This window comes from Plenodomus lingam, assembly GCF_022343315.1.
Source record: "Plenodomus lingam strain CAN1 chromosome Unknown contig_21, whole genome shotgun sequence".
Taxonomy (NCBI): domain Eukaryota; kingdom Fungi; phylum Ascomycota; class Dothideomycetes; order Pleosporales; family Leptosphaeriaceae; genus Plenodomus; species Plenodomus lingam.
Window position 1 is genome coordinate 1130095 of NW_027093938.1, and position 23857 is coordinate 1153951.

A 23857-nucleotide genomic window follows, 5' to 3' on the forward strand; every position below is an offset into this window, starting at 1 on the left:
AGCTAGCCTAGTAGAGGTACACTATAGCCCTCCTAATATAGCTAAGTAGGTTAGGTTTATAATTACCCTAAAATAAGTTAGGGTCTCTACCTCCCCTATATATACTAGCATATTCCACGCAGTTCTAATAAATAGGTCTATCCTGCTATTAGCTATAACTACCCCCTACGTATACCCTAGGGTCTAGGTTAGTATCTTAATAGGTACCTATAACGCCTATATAGTACTTAATCTTAAGAGATTTATTTATACCCCTATATTAATTAGGTAGTTTACTATATTCCCCCTTATACTAGTCTAGTATATTAGTAGTTCTACGTAGAGAGTTATCTAATTTAATTCCTAGTTAGCGCAAGACTTGTCTTTTTCTTCTTATATAACTAAATCTTTTCTATACCTATCTAAGTTTTATCTAAATTAGAGCCTTACCTAGGTGTTATATACTTCTAGCATCGCGCGTATATTACGCTAACCTAGTATAGGGTTCTTTACCTCTAGCTCCTCTAATTAGTTAATATAGCTAAAGGGTAGAACTAGCGCACCCTTTAGATACCTATTTATAACTAGCGCATTTTCTAGGCCCCCTAGCTCTACTATATTTACCCCGCTAAAGTAGTTATTATCCTCTAGGACTTAAGTCTAGGGGTCCTATAATAACGTCTTAATTTATTCCTATAGATAATCTTGCCCTAGTAGGTTAGCTACTATAATTCCCTATATTTCCTGCCTAAGAAAAGCAGCTGCTATTTAGTTTAGGCTAGGGCGTATTATTCCCTTAAGCTCCTTATCCTTTACTTCTTTAAACTATACCTTTCTTCTTATTACTAGTAGGTCCTAATTAGGCCCTAAATTTATATAGCCTTTACCTATACTATCTAGTAGCTAGAATATTGTAAAGGGGTCTATATAGGCCTAAGCTAGGTATAGAATCTCTAGGGTCTTTTTAAGTTCTATCTCTTTACTTACCTCTTCTTTTTAGTTTACTAAGTTTTATAGTAGTCTTTCTTACCTATACTTCTAGATTAATCCTATCCTTACTTCTTCTAAGACTTAGTCCCTTTACTTTTCTTTCTTCCTTATAGAGGCGGAGATCCTAGGTATATTCTTATCTACTACTCCTAGGATAATATATCTTAAGTCTATATAATCTAGCGTTATTACTACTAGGTCTTTCTTATTAGGTTATAGTACTTAATAGTTTAAGAACTACTTATACTCTCTTTTTATATTTATTAGTTCTAATCCTTAATTCTAGGAAGATATCACGTTAGCTCCCGCTCTTTTTACCGCTAGGTAGTCTAGTCCTTAAGTCTACCTCTACTACTAGCCTCTTAAATCTATTCTATTAAATAGTTCTAGCATAACCTATAATACTAGCTAGCTAAGGATATTCTTAGTAACTTTATAGTATTTATATAACTTTTACTTTATCTAGTAAAGAGTATAGTTTTATAGTACTAGCTTAGTAACCTACCCTAGTCTTTTATATAATAGTCTGTAGTAAAATATCCTAGTCCTAATTTCTAGATTCTAGGAAGTGCTTACCTACCCTAGCGCTATAAGTTCTAGCTAGGGGGGGTAGTCTCTTACTAGGTAGGTTTCTAATCTATATATATTATAGGTAGGTAGTTTCTTATTATACCCCCTATAACTCTATATCCCTAGCTAAGTAGTTAATATCTATATAGGGCCCTAGGTTCTTAGCTAGTTTATTAATAACCCTCTAGTTACTATAGTATTTTAATATATTCCTTACTCTATCCTAGTATTAGTTATATATAAAATAAAGTAAAGCTAGTTTACTAGGCTTTTTAGTAGTAGGCCTATTATATAGTATTCCTATAGCCTATTAGCCTTAGCTAAACTTATCTTTATTTTTCCTAGTACCCTAATTAACTAGTCTATTTCTAGGTTAATATTTAGTATTAGCTAGGTAGTAGCTTACTCCTTTCTAACGCTTTTTACTACCTCTATAATTTCCTCCTTTATAGGCGTAGCTTTTGCTAATTCTAATATCTAATATACCTACTAAGTATCTTCCTTTATTTAGCTAGCTAATATATATTTTATTCCTTCTTTTTACTAATAGATTCTTTTAACGTAGGTATAGATCTTCTCTAGCCTATAGCTTACTACCTTATTACTATTAGGCCCTCCTAATCTACTAAGCAAGAATAGCTTTTTATCTACCTAGGGTAACCCTCTAAAAAAAAAGAATCTAACTTTACTTTTATATAGCTATTTAGATACTAGGTAGGTATTACTATATACTATAAAATAAGTATAGTAGTCTAAGAGACCTAGGAAGTTTCTAGAGGCTTCTTATATATATATATTTAGAAAGGTTTAGGTACCTATCCTTTAGGCTATATCTTAGTCCCTCTAGTGCTTCTTTATAGCTTCTTATACCTTCTCCTAGTCTTGCTTCTAGTAGGGTCTAAGCTTCTTTATAAATATTCTATATATAGTATTATAGAAGTCTAGCAGAATATTTAGTTAGTTTACTATATTTAGCTACCTATTTTCTACTTAGTAGTTATAGTTATCTAAGAACTCTATAACCTCCCTCCCCTAGAACTAAAAGTTAGTTTTCCTAGGCCTTATAGGGACAAGGACTCTTCTTAGGGGTCTAGAGGTTTCTATTTTAGTTAACCCTAGGGTGATATTACTTTCTCTAGGTATTATTCCTAGTAAAAAGGATAAGCTTAGTTAAGGTAGTAGGCTTCTATAAATATTAAAGGAGGTATATAAACTAGTAATATTAATTAAAATTATTAGATAAGTTAGTATCTACTTACTTATATTACTTCCCCCCTTTCCTATCTCTTACTTTTATAGACTACTTCCTCTTCCTAAGTAGCTATATCCCTAATACCCTTCCTAAATAGTGCTAGCACTTATATTTATTTTTAGTAGGTTCTTATTATATTAGTAACTTTAGCCTAGCCTTATTTTCCTACTAATAGCGCACACTATCCTATAGCCTTTGCTATAGCTTTTCTATTAGTAGTAATATTCTAGGTATTCTAGCACTTCTAGTATTACTAATACTTCTTATAGTTCTAATTATTCTAATAGTTCTAGTTATGCTAGTTCTTCTAGTTATTCTAGTTCTAGTTATTCTAGTTCTAGTTATTCTAGTTCTAGTTATTCTAGTTCTAGTCGTTCTAGTTCTAGTTATTCTAGTTCTAGTTATTCTAGTTCTAGTTATTCTAATTCTAGTTATTCTAGTGTTTCTAATATTTTCTAGTTAGCCTCTTAGTATTATTACTCTATTCCTACTAACACGCGTTAGCTATATCCTAATATAGGCCTACTATTTTTACCTTAATATTATTAATTATTAACACTACCTATTTTCTAATTTTTCTCTGCCCCCCTTATACTAGGAGAAATGTCCTCTTAGTTATATACTACTAGGCCCTTCCCTTTACTAAAGGTTAAGATAAGTTCCCCTTAGGCTTTGCTATTTAAACTATTAAGGAGAATAACCTATTTAAATAAGAAGAAGTAGAAGAGGCTAGGTTTAATAGTAATAAACCTATAGTAGAAGATATAAATTTAATATTAGATTATAAGAGAAAAGATAATATTGTAGAGTTAAAGTAAAGTCTCTAGGAGTAATACTATTCTATCCTCTAATCCTTTATGCCTTTATACTATTTAACCTGCCTAACCTTTTAGGCTAAGCCTTGTTTTCTCCCATGCACCCCGTGCTACGGCACACTAGTAGTCTAGAAGTCTAAGCCCATAGGCTTTAGTTATTAGAAGTTCTAATAGCTATTCTAACTATAGAGTTATAGGGTTAGACTACTACTAGAACTAAATTAGTAACTTAAAATAATATTATATATACTATTCTTGAATACTATTACTAGCTAGGATAATATTCTTCTTATAATATAATTATATAGGTAGGTAGGGTATCTAAAAGGTATCCTATATAACTTAAAGGTATATAGGAGTGCGCGTCTATATAAAAAAGGATAAGATTCCTACACCTATAGGTCTTATACAAAAGGATAAGAAGAATATGCCTATCCTAATATAGGTAAGCTACTCTCTATATATATTAGTAAGTTAGGCCTGTATTAGGCCTAACTTGGCATGGAATAATAGGCAAGCAATTCTGCCTTATTATTACAATAAAGGCTTAACTTATTAATATATATAGAGAGTAGCTTACCTATATTAGGATAGGTATATTCTTCTTATCCTTTTATATAAGACCTATAGGTGTAGGAATCTTATCCTTTTTTATATAGACGCGCACTCCTATATGCCTTTAAGTTGTATCCATACCGTTTAGATGCCCTACCTACCTGCCTTGTTACACCTACACCTATAGGTCTTGTATAAAAGGGTAATAAGAATATACCTATCCTAATATAGGCGAGCTGCTCTCTATATATATCTGCAAGTTAGGCTATTATTAGGGCTAACTTAGCATACAACAGTGGGCGAACAATTCTGCCCTATTGTTACAAAAGGCGGTTCTTATAACCACTTTACTACTTAGACTAACGTGCCCCTTAGGTTAGGTTCGTGACACTATGATAACCGGAATTCAAGCGTTCCCGCTCTACTATTAATGTGGTGGCAACCTGCTGGGTGAATTGCTGTTGTGGTACTATTTTAAGCCTTAGAGGGAGAGCCACACAGCATGGGTCAGGTCGAACTCGAATTCAACATAGTACGGCATCTAGCAAATATAGCAATCATGTGCAAAGGTCCTGTATTTCCTTTGCGGTCAGCTGTAGCATGATGCATATACGAGCTGAGGTGCCCTGAGCACGTGCAGTCTCGTGGCTGATCTCGCGATCGACAGGAGCCCCTGCGACTCCTAATTTCGCAGTGGCGAAATCACAAAGCCATGTCAATTCCCATGCATCCAGCATGCCCCACCTGAGCCCGAGTCTTGCGCCGTTGATGCATACTCCCAGTCGTTGTTCAGCCCGAATGGTGTTTCCAGCATGTCCGGGAGATTTGTGTCCCACATCATGTCGTCCCAGAGGTTGTTCAGAATGGTTGGATCATTTGCATTTGCCCACGTTGGTGTTGACGGGTTGTATTGGAATGCGGGCTGGGCTTGGGAATAAATTTGATGTGTATTCAGCATACTGCTTGTAGTCACGGTGCCTGGGAGTGCAAAGTTGTTGGAATCCTGGTAATGAGGCTGGACCGTCTGCATGGGAGCTTGTGGTTGTGAAAGCATTGTAGATGCATAGGTCTTGTATGCGGCATACAGCCTTGTGACAGCGTCCCCACTTCGCTTGGCAGCGATACTCCAGTCTTTGGCCGTTTCAAAGAATTGCAAGGCGGTTTCCAGGCTTTCATTCCACTTCTTCACCTCTTCCGGTATAGAACAGTCGCTGAACAGCGAGACAAGAGGGACCATACAGGCCTGGAAGCAAAACCATACCGCGTTCCAGCCACTGATCAGGTCAGCCATGCACTCCTTGCTCAGCTCCTGGATTGTCTTGGCCGCGATCATACGACACTTTCCAACCGCCACCTTTTCTTCCGGGCTTAGAGAGTTCCAAGAGCTGCGTCGCAAGGCCGTTGTAAGTAACACGGGCCTATGGAGCACAAGACGAATATTTTGAAAGCGCCATTTCATGACAGTTCGAACTCGGCGCAGAAAGTCTGGACATGGTTCGTTGAGATCAGAGAGAATTGAGGGTAGTTCCTCGTGCCACTTGAGGATTTGCATATCGAAAGCTGCAGTCTCAGCCAAGGAGAGTAAAGGTGTTTCCACGAGACGATCTTGTATCCGAGTGGCTATCTGACAGAATGCAGAAGCGTGGATTAGGGGGAGAATTTTGAGTTGTTCGATGTACTGAGGGCTGTCTGGTGGCGGAATCGTTTGTACCTGGGAGGGCGTCAGCGTAAGATATCGCCGAGGACATGTCGAGAAGCATACCGCATTGGGCGCGGTGCCAGGTCTCATCACTGTGATTGAAGGTCCCATCCTACCCAAAGATGGGCGGCCAGTGGTGGTAGAAGCCCAGGAATCAAGACAGAACAAGCTCCACCATATGCGTCGCCGCATTTCTGGAGAGATCGAGTCCTCCTCACCAGCCGCTGTGAACTTCCGACTTGAACCACTGCGTTCAGAGTATTCACGGTGCAGGCCCAGAGCAGTAGCCATACGCAGGGTGCCACCCATCAGAGAATGTGCCTCATTCGGTCTGTTTAGATAATGCATATAGTACCCACTCATAATCGCCAACGTCTGCAGGACCTCGAGGTTCCCGCTTCCAAAAGATTCCAGAGAGACATGCTGTCTCGCGCGGGTGAAGTAGACATAGTGGGCCTCGTTGTCTGCAGTCGACGAGGAAAGTGAGCCCAAAGCAAAGACTGTGTTGAGCAAGCCGAGCCATGCGGAGTCTTTGCGATCACCATACAAGTACGTGTTCCAGAACTTGCGCTCATCTATCATGGGAAAGAAAGGGTGGACCCGGTCGAAAAACGCTTCAATAAGTTGCTGGCCGTGCTGTGCTGATGGAACAGCAAGCGGGTTATTGTCCGCAAGTTCGGGCGGCGGTGACCCCGCACGGCTCGGCAGCGCGGTTTCCTGGCTGTTGTGCGCAATCAACAGGCGGGCTTGTGGAGCGCATCTTACAATCACTTTGAGTGCCGCTGTAATGGAAGATATTCCAACATAGGACGAGAGGCGGTCGACTGACATGGATAGCCCATTGACATCGTCGGAAATGCCTTGGACACGGAGCTGGTGCTTCCGTGCCTCATCCCAGTAAGGATCTTCGGGTGGAGCTTGTTCAAGCGCCTCCAGACTCTCAGCCCCATCCGATCCCGCCTGGACGTCTGACAGGGCTACGGATTCTGTCGTGGAAGGGGATGTCGTCAATGTGATGGAGGGTGAGGAGAGGGCCAGTTCCAATAGCTCTTCTCTGGGCAGATTTGCCAATGACTCGAGATTCCTGCCTCCGTACAGCTTCGTCAAGACGGCTTTGTACTGCTCGATGTTGTTGGACAGCTTGTCAACTAGTCTACCCAAGATTCAGCATTCAGCATTAGTCACTTGGTTGGGCCAGACCCTGACGACTCACTTTCTGCTGGGTACCACTCTCTGCGCAGGTTTCGAATACCCACATGCCTCGGGGTGCTGGTACCACTGGCATTGCCCACAGGGTTGCGAGCCATCGCAGCGAATCTTGCGCCTCCTGCATTCGACGCACGCGTTGCTGGTGGATATGCGCCGTGACCCTGGGGGGCGCGATGGTTTGCCTGAAGCATCTATGTCTGCATCGGGAGACCGCATTGCGGCAGAGGACTGGAAAGTGTGGAACATGTCGTGTTGACTCGTGCTGCAAGACGCTTTGGCGGTTTGCGCAGAGTCTTGTATCACCGACTAGGTACTACTCCAAGCTCGCTGCGGCTGTTATCAGGAGATCAGGGTCTACTGCTCGTGGACCGTGAGAGGAAGAATTTACACGTGTCGAAGTCGCCTGTGTCGACTACCCAGACCTTCTCTTGTTCGGTCAAATTGGCGATGCCAACGATGCTAGAGTACGAGAGTGTCGCGACGCAAGAAGAGACCGAAGCCAAAATAGACAAACCAGGGTTGATATATCAGAGCGGCCGGTAGAGTTTTGGTAGTGGGCATGTCATCTGCAGGCCGAAGTATTGTCAGAGGAAAGTCGCCTCTCGTTCCCAGAGCCGGAGCAGTATCGTCATAAGCCTGCACAGGCGAGGTCGAGGTGCACGGGCGACTGATGATTCTGGCCTACCTAGCCGGAGACTGGAGTGATGATGGGCTGGCCCTTTAGAGTGATCGGTGGACATTGGGCTATGTAGAGTAGAGTAGGTAGTAGTAGTACCGGTAGTAGGCTGCGAAAAGACGACACCCCCCCACTCCCCGCATTATGCCATGCCTACCTAGTAGGTACCTTGACTCTTCCTGACCACATGCAGCGGGACTACCTGGTGGACGAGCAGAGACAGGCGACCGTTGGAGACGGGCGGACGGGAAGAGTTGCCTCGCAAAGCCAAGCGAGATTGACATTGAAAATCAGCATATGTCATGTTGGCGGCGCGTTCGAGAAGGTCTCCAGAAGAACGGCCCTTGGAAGATGGCGATTCATGGCCACGAAACAACGAAACATGGCTGGCCTCATCATGCGCCAGCACTGCTAGTATTGTGTAGGTCCCCGATACTGCACGTCTGTTCAGATTGAATTGCTTGCAGGGCATTGACGCTGTACGCTGTACCTGTGACAGGCGAGAAAGACGTGCACATGCTAAGGTGGATGATGATGATGGGTGAAGATCAACTGCATACCTACCGGTACGGTACGATGGGTCGGTAACCTACTGAGTACTACACCTGTTTGTGAGCTACCACGTCTTACCGTACGGTACCTCGGGAAGAGGAGTCAGCAACCCACGCCTGGGCGCCGTACAATCCGCGCACACGCAATCTCTTCTTCGCGAGGTGCTTCTGCCGGCATGAACACCAGCACAACGAAGTCATCCAGAGTCCGGGTCGAGGTTGAGCCTGCGTCGTACGTGGCGGCAGTTTGCAACATGCGACTGGGCTGCATGAAGCCTGAAGGATAACGCCCCCGCTCCGCTCCCCCCTCCCCAAATTGCAGGCATATGCCAACCAGTAGCCGGCAAAGCGATTAATTGATCCTGGAAGCCCGGCATGCTCGATAGACGACATTTCATATCGAAGTCTTGGCGTGGATGCTAGACCAGTGAACGAGGAGGCCTATAGGAGTTTCAACTTATGCATTGGGTGAGAACGTCTGAACTCTGCTCGACATCGCCTGCACCAGCATAGACACTGATTTGGCCACTTCCCTGGGCTGTAGTGGTGCCGTTGCAGAGTTCCAGGTTCCTGTATACAGGACTTTTGCACGTCGATTTGTGTCCTTGCCGGGTAGATCCCGATGCTTGTATCATACCGATGGCCGGACCAAATCTGGTGTACTACTAACTATACTGGTCATCCCTAGTCAGATTTTTGAACCACTACTGGGGCGACTGTGGTTTGGTACAGAGAATACAAAGAGGCTAAGCACGTCAAGTCGCACGCCCACTGCGTTCCCTACGAGGACGAGGGCAAGCTGGGCGGCCTATCCGTATTTCATTATCTGGAGTAATCACCATCAATGCAAAATGACCGATCCTCGGTCCCCTGTCAGCTTGTTTCCCTCCAAGCTTCACAGTAAGCATGCAGCGAAGACACTCTTTCAATTTCGTTGCTTTACCCATTTCTAAACAGTATTCATTCCTGATGGGCATACCCAATTGCGATCGGGCCGTGGTCAAAGTCCCCCCCATTCAGGCACTCACCTTCAATCTTTGCCGAGGAACGTCCATTTTAGCGGGTGATCTTGCTCACCGAGACCCTTCACTTTGATGATCTGTTCATCGCCAGGTACAACATCAATAGCGCTGTCATGCACGAGAACGCCCGAGCGCTCCTCAAAGACAAGGCCCTTGGTAGGTTTCGACGCCTTGACCAGGATGGTATCGCCTTTAGGTATTACTTCCAGGCCGCGATCCTCAAAATCCAGGTACTTCAGAGGTTGCGGCCAATCGACATCTCGCGAAACGATCTCGCCATCAACCCATATCCTTACGGCTAACACATGCGGTTCTTCGTTCCGGTTGTCGATCGTGCCTGAGAGGATATCGGTTGTGCCATTTGCCACCAGTATCACATCCCTCTTGGTGATCTTATCCTTTATCTCCTTCCCGCTCTTGATGCTGATATATCGCAACTCAATAGTCGCGACCACTTCCTCCAGCTGCTGACTTGCAACCCAAACCTCGTATGCACTCTGCTTGGGGACTCGCGCATGCACAACACTCCAATCAAAATGCGCTCGCTTAACGGCAATAGCAATAGGGGCAAGGACCCGACGCATTGCATAATAAGCGGGCTTCTTTCGCTGGAAGTAATCGACAATAGACCAAGACGTGACGGGCCAACAGTCGTTGAGCTGCCAGACGAGCGCACCACCGCAATGGCGGTCCTGACCCCACTGACGTCGCCAACCTCGGTAACCGAACATCAAAGCTTCGGCTTGGGATAGCTGTGTCAGATGAATAAACGACTATGTATGCTGTCAGCAGGGGTGCGGGGTATAACAGGATCCACTAGTCTGCTTGTCCATTATGAAGCAGGGAGAGTAAGCCAGCAACTCTTGTCATGGAACGTACCTCCAAGTCAGTCTTAGAGCGGAAGTTCTCGACCAGATACGTCGCTATCCTGCGCTCATGTCCGTCTGCCTTGTTGTGAAAGTCTAGCATGTGACTTTGGGGGTATAGTTGTGCAGGATCCGTACACCAATATCTGACAGTATCGATGTGAGGGAATGCTTCCATGCCGAACTCGCTATTGAATCGGCCGCCGAGCGTGTCGAAGATCTGGTACTTTTCCTGTGTCCCATGCCATACTTTGTACATTGGTTAGTCTGATGAGTCTAGTAAACTTTAATCGGGCCATGCGCGCTGGTCTTACCATTCCATTGATGCATGTCGCCCACTGTGGGATTCGACGTCTTCAGGCCGTCACCCCATGGTGATCCTGGGTGATATGGGACATGTGGACTCTCGGCCGCGACGACTTCAGGCAGCAGCTAATGTCACTGCATCGTCAGCATAGATCAAGAGTATCGACAAGACTGTGCACACTCGCCTTTTCGTATACGTATCGTGCAGGAAAGTCTGAGTGGAGCCAGCTCTCTGGGTCTTTGTCCTCGTAATTGTATGTCAACCCAAATGATTCTTGCACCTGGTAGTCCTCGTTGTTCCCGGCGTAAATGATGATCGAGGGGTGGTGTCGCAATCGCGCCACATTGGCGGTGCATTCATCTTCGATCGATTTCAGGATCTTTGGGAAAGCGGGATAGTTGCCACAACCAAACATGAAGTCTTGCCACACCAACACACCAAGCTCATCACAGATGTCGTAGAACACGTCCTCTTCCCAGATTCCGCCGCCCCAAATGCGTATCATTATCTGATAGCCGTCAACCATCATCTCGAGCCACTTGCGGTACTTTTCTTCCGTGACCCTTGGTGTGAAAGAGTCTGCAGGAATCCAGTCTGAGCCACCACAGAACACGTCAACCCCGTTTACGCGGAAATAAAAACTCTTGCCAATAGTATCGTGCTCCTGGATGAGCTCACCCCGTCGGAAGCCAGTCCGCCGCGTTACTTGATGCAGGTCCACATCCTCTGCAGTCACTGTCGCTGTGACTTTGTAAAGAGGCTGTTCTCCGTACCCATGCGGGAACCATAGTTTCGGGTTGTTGACGTGGAATTCGACCTTGGCTAGACCGTCATTGACAATTGCTGATTCTTTGAATACCAGCTTGTCTTCATCGTACACTACGAAGTTTACACTTTTTGCAGACGCGCCATCAATTTTCGTCCTGAGGGTGCCTCGGACAACTTTCAAGCTCTCGTCGAGGGTGTAGTCGACGCGCAGGTCACTGATGCGTGCTTCATAGGTCTCCAATCGTAATTCCCTCCAAGGACCGCAGGTGTTGAGTATTGGACCCCAATCCCATCCCCAGTGATACTGTGCCTTCCTCACAGCAAGCCTAGACATGTCACCATTGAATCCCACCCATTGATGATCCGGATATTTTTCCTTGATCTTGATGGCTTCCAATCGGGCGGATTTGAAGGTGATCTCTAATGTGTTCTCTTGGTCCGGGTTCAATTTGCCAGTTACATCAACCCGATGTGGTATGAACATGTTATCGCTTTCCAAGATGATTAGGTTGTTTAGTTTGACGGTTGCAAACGTGTCAAGACCATCGAAAGCTAGTACGTGAGTTATACCGTCTTTTGGCCTTGATATTTTGGGCAGCGCCACTCTGTATGTCCATGCCTTGTCTGCCACCCACTCTGCCTGTAATTCATTGAAACCCAGGAAGGGATCGGGAATCCTAGCTGCCGATTAACCATGTGCCCATGCAGTAGCTTCTGTTTGGAGCCCATGACACATACTTGCCATGCTCAATCAAGTCAAGATGAACATTGGTTGGCACTCTCTTGACTGCCATCCAAGCATTCTCAGCCTCATCATCAGCCTGCTTGAAACTCCATTCATCCGTCAACGGCTGTACATTCAGTGCCTGCGCTTTCGCCATGGTGATGGAGGCTTCAAAATATGTGAGTGGAAGACCGTGTCGCGCGAGCTGTGAAGTTGTCAATTGTCCTGCCAAGTAGGCGGGGTACCTAGGTGAGCAGAGACGACCTTTTCTCTTGATTCAATCTGGAGGGGCTTGTGCCGAAGTTATCTCACACGGTGGACTTGGTTCGGAGCGATGCATCCCGTATTGAGCTCGTTCAGACAGCTCGGAGCACATATGAAGTCACGCAGTAAAGGTACACGGGAAAGTAACTCCGCACTAGATGAGGTTAGGAGTTCGCCGTTTGTGGATTAGAAGTCGGAAAATATGGTCCCAAGGCGGTGGTATCTGCCGTTTCGACGGCGTGCGGAGCATTCGCAGAGAGCATAGCATTACAGTCTGAATCGGATTTCCTTCCTCCGTGATCAATAAAGAAAGTCATGGTGGTTAAAGGCATGGCGGAAGTTTTCCGAGCGGGTGGACCCCACGTCGCACGGGATTCGATGTGTGTGTATGGTGCCGTGCATAGTGCCGTGCAACGTCTCGGTACCTACTATATGTACATACGTCTTCGTCTTCGTCTACGCGCAACAGCCTCAGTTCCTCGGGAACGCCCGAGAACGGGCAAGGTTTCGCTTTCTGAACACTGCATGCCTTGCATACGTCTTTGTGGACGCGGACGTCAGCTGCCTTTACTCCGTTGCCATTTGAGTCAACGCTGGATCATTCACGCACGTCCGGCCATGTACATTCGTCCCGGTCGGGCTGCAGCATTCAAGGAACAACAGAATATCGTGATCAAAGTATACGGCGATCCAGGCATTCATAAAAAAAATCTGGTCCAAAAAGGGGACCGTTCAATCGAACAAGACTACCCACGACAACACTATAGTAGCAGCAGACACGCCAAGCAGGGCACGATTTAACTGTACCAGTCCGGCTGTGCCACTTGGTCCAAACATCTCCTGTCTGCGCTTTGTGAGCCTCAAGGCCGCCTGCTTATCCACTCTACCGCGCTGAGACAGCGCCTGCATCTCCGCAAGGCTGGTGTCGATGATTCTTGTTGAGCGGGCGCCTGGGCAGAAAACGACTTCGAAGCCTGCTCCGGAAGGGATGATGAACGTGGAAGTCTGGTCGTCAAACGCTTTTAGTCTTTGCATTAGTCCTCGAGGTCGACTCATCATGAATGCAGAGGGCTACACATACCAAAACTGTAGGCATCAGGGCAGACTTTTTTCACATTCTTGGAGTAATCACCGGGTGAGCACTTGCTGGCCGAATTATACTCTCCCGTACAGCAGTCTTGTGGTTTGTTGTTCTTCGCACAAGCCGAAAAACAGGGGTTGAACAGTGGTCTTTGGATATCATCGTCGGGATAAGGGTATACACCGTCTCCTGGCTTATCGGGGGGTGATTGTTGCAGATCCCACGGACACCAGCGGGAGATTTCTTGCTCGTCTACCTCGACTTCCCAGGGAAGCGCGAAAGAGGAATTTGTTCGCAGAAAGTTGGGATGCTCGGGGTATGGATCGTAGCCCTTTGTTGCTAGTAGACCGTCTGTTCCTTGACAGGAAGGGTTTGTCAAATTCGGCGGGATGTCGTCGAGGGTGACGTTTTCAAGTGGCTGTAAGACGATTGCGATGGGTATGTTGTAGCCGTCGACCAACGAGATGTCGTAGTAAGTATGACCATCCCCGGCGTCCAAGGTGAATTCTGCCAGGGAAACGGGCACGTCGCCCTAGATGCAGGTGAGTTGGCAGAACTCTGCTGAAGAATCAAGCGGACACTCACTCCAACCTGACAATTCAGTCTGCCATAGCAGTCGCCCGAGTAGCAAGCCTTTCCACTCCCAGACGCTGGGCCAGAACCGTCACTATTGAATGTGCAATTGGTTCGTCCCCAAACTCGGCCCTGCCAATCCTCCGACACGGTCTGGTTCTTGGTCTCCCCAGGCTCCAGCTCAAAGCCATTCTCGCTCGGTCCCTGTCCAGACTGGGTAGAGATGCCTGGCCAAATCTTCTCAGGACAGTTATTGGTGACCAACAAGGGTGTTATGTCCAATTTTCGGCGAAGTTGCTTGCGCGGAGTCTTGATGGCCATGTGATGTACGCCCTCGGCAACATGCAGTGCGGAGAACAGCAACAGGAAGGTGGTGCATATCTGCGCGACTGCGACTGAATGGCGGCATGGGGCCAATATCGACATGATTGAAAGCGAGTTGCGCGCCTAGGGCATAGGGAGTATTGAGCGCAGTCTGTCTGGTGGGGTATACGTTTTCAATGGATAAGGGTCAGGATCGAGGAATGGGAGAGGGGAGGGAGGAGGCTCCAGGCCTGCAAGAAGGGTGGAGGTTTTGTAAAGTCGAAAGGTGGGTGCGGAGGTGGAGCATGATGGAGGAGGATCAAGTAGGCCAGTTGGCCAGTAACCTCCTTTTGGCAGGCAGTCAAGAAACAAGGCAACAGATGGGTCGACGCTTGACATTGTGAGGCAGTCGCAACATGGCCATGGTGGTTGGGTGGTTGGTTGGTTGGTTGGTTGGTGGTGACGCAAGACCCAGGGGGGATATCCCTCGGCAGGGCTGAGATGTCAGGCTCAGAGCCTCTGCAGAGCCGCCAGAGCCGCCAAGAGCACTCCCTTCAAAAAGCATGCCCTATTGAGAGCCCCCGTTCCTGGTTCTGTAATGGCGCGTGTCAACGTCAATCTACAACGGACGGTTCAAGGGACTGACTCTGTTGTCATGAAATTGTTGTTTGCTGGGTCTTGCACGGAGATGAACAGTGCACATGTTCGTTGGCTGGGTGTTTGCGCCTGTGATAGAGGACCTGATGAAAAACCTCGCACAGAGGGCTTCGCCCGCCATTGGAGACACGGAACCTGAACCTTGCTACCTTCAACCTTGTGACGGTCCTCGTCGGGGCAACGACGAAATTATTACATCCCCCCTTTCGTGGACAGGGAAAAACCACAAGACTGATTTTGCGGACCTTGTCGGAGAACGGAAAGGCGAGGCTTCCCGGTCTCGCCACCATTAGCTGGCGGTGGTGAGATCGGCGCGCGGTGAGCCATCTCTTGGCCATCTCCTGACGATTACCGAGTTCCTTGCAGCAAGTCCCTTGACTACTAACCATCTACCTCTTCACTACTTGGGACTGTTACCTTCTTCCTGTCCACACTGCAGCCTGCATTCCTCCTACCCTTTGCCCTCCTCCACATCGGCAGCCTCTCTACAGCTCACGGCTTCTCCTGGGCAATCACAATTTGCACTTGCCCTTTTGAGCATCCACAATTTTGTTGCCACAGCACTCAACCCTATAGACATCGCCCCTCGAGACAGACTTCACGTACAACCTCGCGAAATCAGCCTCCACCAAATTCCTCCTACACTACGCACCCAAAGCCACGGCTACAGGCACCGCATCTTCGGCCTCTCCCCAGGAGACCACATGTCTGCAACCACAACCATGCCGGGCCGCACCCTTCCGGCCATCCCGGCTGCTGAAGTACGCGCTCACAGCAGCAAGGAGTCCTGCTATGTTACCATCGGTACCAAAGTCTACAATGTCACCGACTTTCTCGAAAGCCATCCCGGCGGTCCAGAATTCATCTTGGAGTATGGTGGAAAGGATATCGAGGCCATTTTGAAGGATGAGCAGTCGCATACCCATTCCGATGCTGCCTACGAGATTCTGGACGAGAGTCTCATCGGCTTCATGGCTACGGAGCCAGTCATGAATGGGGCCGTGAAGAGCGCCAAACCCGCGGACAGCTTGCCTTTGCCACCCACGGAGGTGGGCACCATTGAGCTCACGGGCAAGCCATTGTACGTTGCCACAGGCATGTCATCGGAGGAGGATCTTTCCAAAGAGACGGACCCAACCAAGGATTACAAGGAGCACAAATTCCTCGATCTCAACAGGCCACTCTTTATGCAAGTCTGGAATGGCGGCTTCGAAAAGGACTTTTATCTAGAGCAAGTCCACAGACCGCGCCACTACAAAGGCGGTGACTCTGCACCTCTTTTTGGAAACTTCCTCGAGCCTCTCAGCAAGACACCGTGGTGGGTGGTGCCAACACTGTGGTGGCCTTGCGTTGCATACGGGACAACAGTCGCTTTCCTCGGCCTCGGCTCTGCGCCAGCTCTGGCAGGTTACTGGACCTTTGGGCTGGGCTTCTGGACCATTGTGGAATACGTCCTTCATCGATGCTTGTTCCACTTGGACGAGTAAGTGTTGTACATTGGGGGCATATACACAGACGAATCCTTACTGACAATGGGTAGTCACCTGCCCAACAACCGTGTTGCGCTCACCCTCCACTTCCTTCTCCACGGCATTCATCACTACCTTCCCATGGACAGATACAGACTTGTCATGCCACCAACCTTGTTTGTTGTTCTGGCAGCACCGTTCTGGAAGTTTGCGCACGCCGTTATTTCCTGGAATTGGTACGGTGCATTGGCTGCCTATTGTGGAGGTATTTTTGGCTACACCTGTTACGACATGACGCATTACTTCCTCCACCACCAGAAGTAAGTTGGCCCGCAACCTCGCGCCAGAAAGACCGCTAATCCCTTAAAGGCTCCCTCCTTACTACCAACAGCTCAAGAAATACCATCTCAAGCACCACTTTGCTGACTATCAAAACGGCTTTGGAGTGACCAGCCGCTTCTGGGACTGGGTGTTTGGCACCGAGTTGGAAATGACTCCTCCCAAGGTCATCAAGGCGACATAATTTGGACTCTGCTTGCTCATTCTTCCGGTCACTATGGGTATCTTTCAGGCATGGAAGGGCGTTTATCGAATTTGTTTTTTGGGGGATATTTCTAGCCTACACAACAGCCTTGGGGATATTCTCGTGCCAGCTGGCAGCGCATCCAATGCAGCACTAATGACGTCATGTACTTGTTAGAGTAGTTAATCTTAATGCAAGAAACAAGCAAGTAGCAGCGACAATGGGCCGTGCTCGTCCTGCGTATAGTATGTGTTCTTGCCTCTGACTGTTGCGCTCCTTCCTCTGTTGTTGCGCCCCTTCCTTCGTGGAGGCTGTTGAGCTGCGAGGCCGTTTGGATCCCTCACGTGATCCGAGTAGCGTTGTTGCCAAGGCGCCCGGCCCCCTCCACGCCAATATAGAAATCCTGGCTCGCCAGCTGCAACGCTCTCACTTTGCCTCCACCTCACAACGACGACTTCGTGAGCAACCCGCAGAGCATCAGTCAAAAGCATACAGTTTCCGCGTGCGATCAGCTACAGACAGTCAAATCGTCAGCGAGCCTTGCTTGCCGTGACAGCTGTCTTGTTGGCGTGCCGGCTCAGTACAGCAATTGAAATATCGTATCAGAGCGTCAAGCTCGTCGCACCCACTTTCGCCCATTGCAGTGAAGTGACTGCGCGCACTACATCACTCCTACCAGGAACACTTATCGAGAGCTAGGACCCGCCCGACGCCATGGCTACTGTTGACGCCGTCGACGCCCTTCTCGAAGAGGCTCGCCTCGAGAGCGAGGTGCAGATGAGGGACGCCGAGAGCAAGGCCAGCAGCGAGGCGCGCGATCCCGACCGCCGCCGCGACGACCGCGACCGCCACGGTGATCGCTACGACCGCGACAGGAGCAGGGACCGTCATCGTGAGTCCAATGGAGGCCGGCGCAGAAGCCGCGACCGAGACCACCGGCGAAGAGATGGGAGCCGTCCTCGATCAAGCAAAGGAGGTGCTGACACAGATGAAGACCGTGATAGGCCCCGTCGTAGCAGCTCGCGCGACCGATTCCGCGGAGGCCGTAGGGACCGTGGCGGCGGCGGCGACTACTACAGCGGAGGAGGTCGTGCCCGCTCTCGCTCGCCCCGCCGTGATCGTGCTGATGACAGGTTCACGCGCAATCGTTCACCTGTGTCTCAGCGAGACCGCCGTCGCAATGGTGCTGATGACCGCCGGTTAAGCCGCAAGACACCTGAGCCTGAAGTGACAGAAGACGACCGTGACAAGCGTACTATCTTTGTGCAGCAGATCTCCCAGCGTGCCGAAACCCGCCACTTGCGCTCCTTCTTCGAGACGGTTGGCCCTGTTGTTGAAGCCCAGATTGTCAAGGATCGTGTGACGGGCCGTTCCAAAGGGTAAGCCTGCCTCTCTCTCTCTGTGGTGCCATGGCCTCAATGACTGACTTTTGAAATAGCGTCGGCTACGTCGAGTTCAAAGAAGAAGAATCTGTCCCGAAGGCACTGGAGCTCACTGGCCAGAAGCTCAAGGGCGTGCCTATCATTGCACAGCTTACAGAAGCCGAGAAGAACCGCGCTGCTCGTCCCTCCGAGGGTGGAGCCGCTCCCGGTGCCAATGGTGCCCCCTTCCATCGTCTCTATGTTGGTAACATTCACTTTAGTGTGACTGAGAAGGATCTGCAGGAGATTTTCGAGCCCTACGGCGAACTCGAGCAGGTCATACTCCAGCGCGATGAGTTGAACCCAGGCCGATCCAAGGGCTACGGCTTTGTCCAGTAGGAATACCCATATCTTCATCATCCACAATTACTAACCGCTCTATAGATTCGTTGATCCTACCCACGCTAAAGATGCTCTTGCAGAAATGAATGGCTTTGAGCTTGCCGGTCGCCAGATCCGTGTTGGTCTTGGTAACGACAAGTTCACCCCCGAGTCGACTGCTAACCTTCTGCGTACATTTACCCAGCAGGCTCAGAGCTACCAAGGCTCAGCATTCAGTGGAGCTGGTGGCCGTGGCGCCTATGCCGGTGGCTCCGGTGGTATCTTTGATCGCACTCACAGCAAGGACGATCGTGGCGTCAGTGGTGCCTCTGCCCTTGACGATACTGACGTCGCCGGTGTAAACTTCAAGACCTACGACCGTAGCAAGCTAATGGATGCTTTAGCTCGTCGCGATGGCCCCGAGGTTGCTAAGCACGGCGCCCAGCCTGTCGTTAGCAAGCCTCGTGTTCCCGTTGTTGACAGAATGGCGTCCAAATGTATCAAGATCGAAAATGCATTTGATGCTGACCAGTACTTTGCCCGTTCATTTCGGACTGCTCTCCAAGCTGACGATTCGTCTAGGGAGCAGGCAGCATTCGGACCCAACTGGATCAAAGGGCTCGAGACAGAAGTCAAGGCGGAGTGTGACAAGAAGTACGGCAGGGTCGTCCACATCGCCGTGGACCCCAACACTGACGGTGACATCTACGTCAAGTTTGATTCCGTCACTGGCGGTGAGAAAGCTCTTCAAGGTCTGAACGGTCGCAACTTCAACCACCGCGTCATCCGTGCATCGTACGTAGTCGACAAGATCTACAACTCTCTTTGGGGAGCTGCAGCTTCCAGGTTCTAGATTTTCGGTATGTATCACTCCTCGAAGTATTCCATTTTTCTTTCTGTCTGATCTTGATGGGGAAATGGGAGTTGGATCGTGTGGGAGTACGGCATTGGCGTTGAATGGTAATTGAATGGTCTGCTTTCATGGACAGTGGCATGAGAGTTTGTTTTGATATGGATGGGAGGTCAAGGTGTTTTTCTTTCATGGGGTCAATTGATAATGATAAGGCGGTTTTAAGATGGCTGAGATGTCCATGTATGTAGGTGAAGCTGCGGAAAAGCAGTGGGATTGTTGTGTTCACTATCACAACACCACTCAACAATAGTTGCATGTTTTTCCTTTTTGTACACATCGTGACTTGGTGCCAATGTACTACTATGCAGGATTCGCCGGGCACCTCTATGGAGGTCAGCAGTCTGCACCATGAACACTGCAGATTACCTCGGATGTAGACCCTCCTCTGTAAGCTGCTACTGTGCTATTGCGGTCTCAGCTTCTCTATAACAGACACAACCTCATCCTTACTCCCACACACTAATCCTCCCCTCTCATCAGTATCTTTGACTTCCCGCGCCAGTATCCTCTCTCCACTTGATGGATCAATTGCCAGTCCTCCAGCAGACTCCACAATCAACGCTATAGGAGCCAACTCATACAGCCTCCTCAACTTGGCCTTGCTCTTCTCTGTGACAGGGGAGACATAAACGCCATGACCCTTGACCAACGCGTGCACAACATCTGGCACCAATCCGCCACTATACCTCAGCGTATACTTCTCCATTACGAAGTGCGTAACGAGCTCTCTATACCGCTCATCCTCGGCCGCAGCACGCATATTTGCCGGCGCAAAATACCGCGTTGTAAACGGCGGAGGGGCCAACTCGATATGCTGCCGCACGACTTCCAGCACAAACAACCCATCATCAGCCTTCAGTGGTGAGATTCCGACTTCAAAGCACGTCGGCTCTCCTATTCCTGGGATTCGCAGTGCTACAATAGCGCTGGTGCGCGGCCCAAAGACGCCCAGTATACTTGCAATCTGGCATTCATCAGGGGCAGCATACAGGGCAGAGGCACCGGTCCACAGGCCGATTATACAGCCTACACTCCAGTTCGCATCAATGATGCTCGAACCGTCCAGAGGATCAAAAGCGAGCGTGTAGATTTCACTATCCTGGGATTGCTCGCCGAGACTTGAATCTCTCGATGAGCGCTCAATCGGGTCCTCTTCGCTGCTTGCGGTGACGATGGAGGGCGTGGCTGAGATAGCAGCGCGGATGTGCGATTCTGCGATGACGTCGACATTGAGCTGATTATCGCCGAAGGCATTGGCGGTGCCGACTTGGCAGACTTGAGAGGAGGAGCGCAGAGTGCTTGCGATTTCGCCGATGGCTTGGAGCAGTGAAGGAAGGACAGAAGTGCGGAGTTGGGTGTGTCTTGTTGGGGAGTTCTGTAGGAGGATGGAGAGATGCGACTCTAGGGTTGGGGTTTGCGTGGGTACCATAGTTGAGGGGTGGCTTGGGGATATTGAGATGTTCAAATGCGGTTTGTGAAGGGTGGTTGTGTAGGTCAAGGGGGGCTTAAATGGCAGTCTTGTTGCTCTTTCCTTCTGCGTCTCTTGTTCTTTTTTTTTTGGTTGGCAGTTGAGAAGATGAGGTCGTTACACTACAATCAAGACATTGTTCACGTTCGTGGAACAGTGTATTCTGTCTGTAGGCGGTGAAAGATGTGTGTAGTTAGCTATGCGGTTGACAACCGTGACCTAATCAGTATCAGTAGATTATTGGTAAATAGGTAATCTTGCTCACCAATATGATGATCCTACGCCAGAAGTAGAGGTGTTCCCGACTGAAGAAGTCCCAATATTACGATTGCCTACTACTAACTAGCATTCTCCATGAAATTACTCTATATTGCGCAGAAGATGCATCGTAGTGTGGTCTTGGCAGACTGGTGGACTCGCTTATGTAGTTGATTTCCAAGAGCTGTTCAGATCCAGTATGTACGAGTCAGCTCCAAACTTAGTATTGGTGTCGGAGGAGAACACACTTAGAGCGTCAATGAATGGCCCAATGGTGGAGTCAATCGCCATGAGGCAAAGCATACGAGAATTTGATCTTAGCAGCGTCCTTTTTAATCACGGTCCTGTGTGCTGCCACCAACCACAACCTCAGCGATGCATTTGATGCCCGGCAGATGCCCGACACTACGATCTGGTATTTCGTCTTTTCTGTCTAATTGATCTTAAAAAACCACTGTGAATAGGTGTAGTTCCATCACGACTTGAAGCCTCATAATCATCCCTCGTCATTTCAAAACCAGAGTCTGTTTCCATGCACTGAGGTCAAAAAAGCCCTTCGCGATCTGGACATCTACATGTCACTGCCAATCGTTGCTTTGGCTTGTTAATTTCCTAGAGTCGTATTGATTGTAACGCATATATACCTTGCTATCAGTATTGTGGGCTTATGCTAAAACACATGTCCGATGTACCTGCGATGAATAGCCTTCTATCATAAACAAACAAAACATCTCGAGCTGAACAAGACGACATGCCCAATTGGGTACTATGACAGTATACTCTCCATCAGGGCGGCGTAGCAGTTGAGTAGAGGCATAGATGCAAAGATGCAAGGCTTGAGCGACAGCGGCAGATGTTGGCGACGCTGAATCTGGTGGCGCTGAACAAACTGTACCGTGTACGTATGATGTATCTACCTAGGGCTCCATAGCAAAGTCTTATTGAGACACAATAGGCATTTGCTCTGTTGGGCACCTTCTGGGTACTCCACTTGTAAGATCTTCCGTATACCTCGGAAGTGGGGTGAGCGGGGCAGTGACAGCTACCCAGTTAAAAATAGTGTATTGGTACCAGAAGATACTCTTACCTTTCGGAATACTTAACAATTGCTTAGCCCGTATGCTCCGAACACAAACTCGAGACAGGATATAAGTTGTAATCTTCATCATTCTGAAGCGAGCCTCTTTAAAGAACCGTAGCCCCTGTTGACATATTCCCCTTGTTCCAACCTTCTAGCTTGGCACACACGTCATACCCCTCTTCCGACGCCACCACACTCTTGCCATTACCACCACCCTTACCACTATCATCACGCTTACTACCAAAAGCCATGCCCCAGCTGCTCAAGTTAGCTTCAGCGCAAAGTCGCACCCTATCGACCACTGCAGAAACCCTCGCCGCCCTCGAAGCCACCACCAAACGCGCCGCCTCCCTGGGTATCGATGTGCTCCTCTTTCCTGAAGCCTATCTTGGCGGATACCCCCGTACTTGTTCCTTTGGTGCTGCGGTGGGCGCTCGCGCTCCGTCTGGTCGCGATCAATTCCTCGCCTATTTCCACGATGCTGTCGATCTCGGCGATACACCTGCAGGCGCCGGGGCGGCCTGGCTAGACCGCAAGTTGGAGCTGCCTCGTGGCAAGGAGTACCGTGGTGATGGGACGAGAGAGGAGTTGGAGAGGATTGCGCGAGAAACGGGGGTATTTGTTGTGACGGGGCTTGTAGAGAAGAGTGGAGGCACGTTGTATTGCGGCGTCGTATTTGTGTGTCCAAAGTTGGGCGTTTTGGGCAAGAGGAGGAAGGTTATGCCCACGGGGTCTGAGAGGCTGATTTGGGGTCAAGGATCGGCGAGTACGCTGAGGGCAGTTACAACGGAAATCAAGGGCGTAAGATTGACAATGGGAAGCGCCATTTGCTGGGAGAATTACATGCCATTGTTGCGACAAAGCCTGTATGCACAGAATGTCAATCTGTGGCTTGCACCTACGGCAGACGCAAGGGATGCATGGGCAAGTCTAATGAGAACAGTGGGCTGTGAAGGTCGATGCTTCGTGCTCAGTGCGAACCAATGTGTCAAGAAAAAGCATCTCCCTAAATGGATAACAGGAGAGAAGAAAGGAGATGCTCTTCAGATGCAGAGCAGTTCTCAAAGCGTAGATCAAATCCGCTCGGAGCAGCCCACTGGCAGTGGAAGACGCAAGAGTACAATCACTAGAACTGAGGAAGGTCATGAAATTTGCCTGCCCATCAAAACGAACGACGACGAATCAGCTATTGACTCCTCTCCATATCCAGACGAAGAGTCGCAGATCTCGAGCCCTAAACAGCAGCCTATTGCTGCGATCAATTCGTGTTTTGCTGATGGCCAAGAGTTTGTATCTCGCGGCGGCTCAATGATTGTATCACCACTAGGCGATGTTCTCGCTGGACCAGTCTGGGAGAAGGAAGACGAATTGCTGATTTCCGACGTGGACTTTGAAGATTGTGAGAGGGGGAGATTAGATCTAGACGTTGGGGGCAGTTACTCGAGATCTGATAGCTTCAAGCTGTACGTCGAAGGGTTGGATCTGAGTCCACCGCCTTTCTGAGAAGAATAAAGTATAGTAAACACCAAGTGGAATGACAGA

The 23857-nt window shown here is 48.6% G+C and overlaps 7 protein-coding genes across 7 annotated transcripts; 3 read left to right on the forward strand and 4 right to left on the reverse strand.

The window, feature by feature from the left end:
- Positions 1-4876: 4876 nt before the first annotated feature.
- IAQ61_005266 (uncharacterized protein) lies at positions 4877-7630 on the reverse strand (the record flags this gene model as incomplete). Its single annotated transcript, XM_066096729.1, has 6 exons — positions 4877-5872; positions 5924-7013; positions 7074-7331; positions 7384-7396; positions 7458-7528; positions 7584-7630. The coding sequence occupies 6 exons, from the start codon at positions 7628-7630 to the stop codon at positions 4877-4879; spliced, it is 2475 nt and encodes an 824-aa protein (XP_065953424.1).
- Positions 7631-7902: 272 nt separating this feature from the next.
- IAQ61_005267 (uncharacterized protein) lies at positions 7903-8552 on the reverse strand (the record flags this gene model as incomplete). Its single annotated transcript, XM_066096730.1, has 2 exons — positions 7903-8235; positions 8427-8552. The coding sequence occupies 2 exons, from the start codon at positions 8550-8552 to the stop codon at positions 7903-7905; spliced, it is 459 nt and encodes a 152-aa protein (XP_065953425.1).
- A 774-nt stretch (positions 8553-9326) lies between these two features.
- On the reverse strand, positions 9327-14327 carry IAQ61_005268 (uncharacterized protein; the record flags this gene model as incomplete). The annotated part of the gene is made up of 10 exons (XM_066096731.1): positions 9327-10091; positions 10198-10433; positions 10499-10616; positions 10676-11936; positions 11998-12188; positions 12248-12265; positions 12690-12840; positions 13002-13266; positions 13329-13860; positions 13914-14327. 10 exons carry the CDS (start codon positions 14325-14327, stop codon positions 9327-9329), a joined length of 3951 nt encoding a protein of 1316 aa, XP_065953426.1.
- Positions 14328-14729: 402 nt separating this feature from the next.
- IAQ61_005269 (uncharacterized protein) lies at positions 14730-17241 on the forward strand. Its single transcript, XM_066096732.1, has 5 exons — positions 14730-14870; positions 14966-15160; positions 15301-16344; positions 16402-16650; positions 16700-17241. Exons 1-5 carry the CDS (start codon positions 14803-14805, stop codon positions 16851-16853), a joined length of 1710 nt encoding a protein of 569 aa, XP_065953427.1. The 5' UTR covers positions 14730-14802; the 3' UTR covers positions 16854-17241.
- A 41-nt stretch (positions 17242-17282) lies between these two features.
- IAQ61_005270 (uncharacterized protein) lies at positions 17283-19838 on the forward strand. The gene is made up of 3 exons (XM_003842908.2): positions 17283-18232; positions 18292-18609; positions 18659-19838. Exons 1-3 carry the CDS (start codon positions 17568-17570, stop codon positions 19446-19448), a joined length of 1773 nt encoding a protein of 590 aa, XP_003842956.1. The 5' UTR covers positions 17283-17567; the 3' UTR covers positions 19449-19838.
- A 73-nt stretch (positions 19839-19911) lies between these two features.
- Positions 19912-20937, reverse strand: IAQ61_005271 (uncharacterized protein; the record flags this gene model as incomplete). The annotated part of the gene is made up of 1 exon (XM_003842907.1): positions 19912-20937. The coding sequence occupies one exon, from the start codon at positions 20935-20937 to the stop codon at positions 19912-19914; it is 1026 nt and encodes a 341-aa protein (XP_003842955.1).
- A 1627-nt stretch (positions 20938-22564) lies between these two features.
- On the forward strand, positions 22565-23818 carry IAQ61_005272 (uncharacterized protein; the record flags this gene model as incomplete). Its single annotated transcript, XM_003842906.1, has 1 exon — positions 22565-23818. The coding sequence occupies one exon, from the start codon at positions 22565-22567 to the stop codon at positions 23816-23818; it is 1254 nt and encodes a 417-aa protein (XP_003842954.1).
- Between the last annotated feature and the right edge of the window lie 39 nt (positions 23819-23857).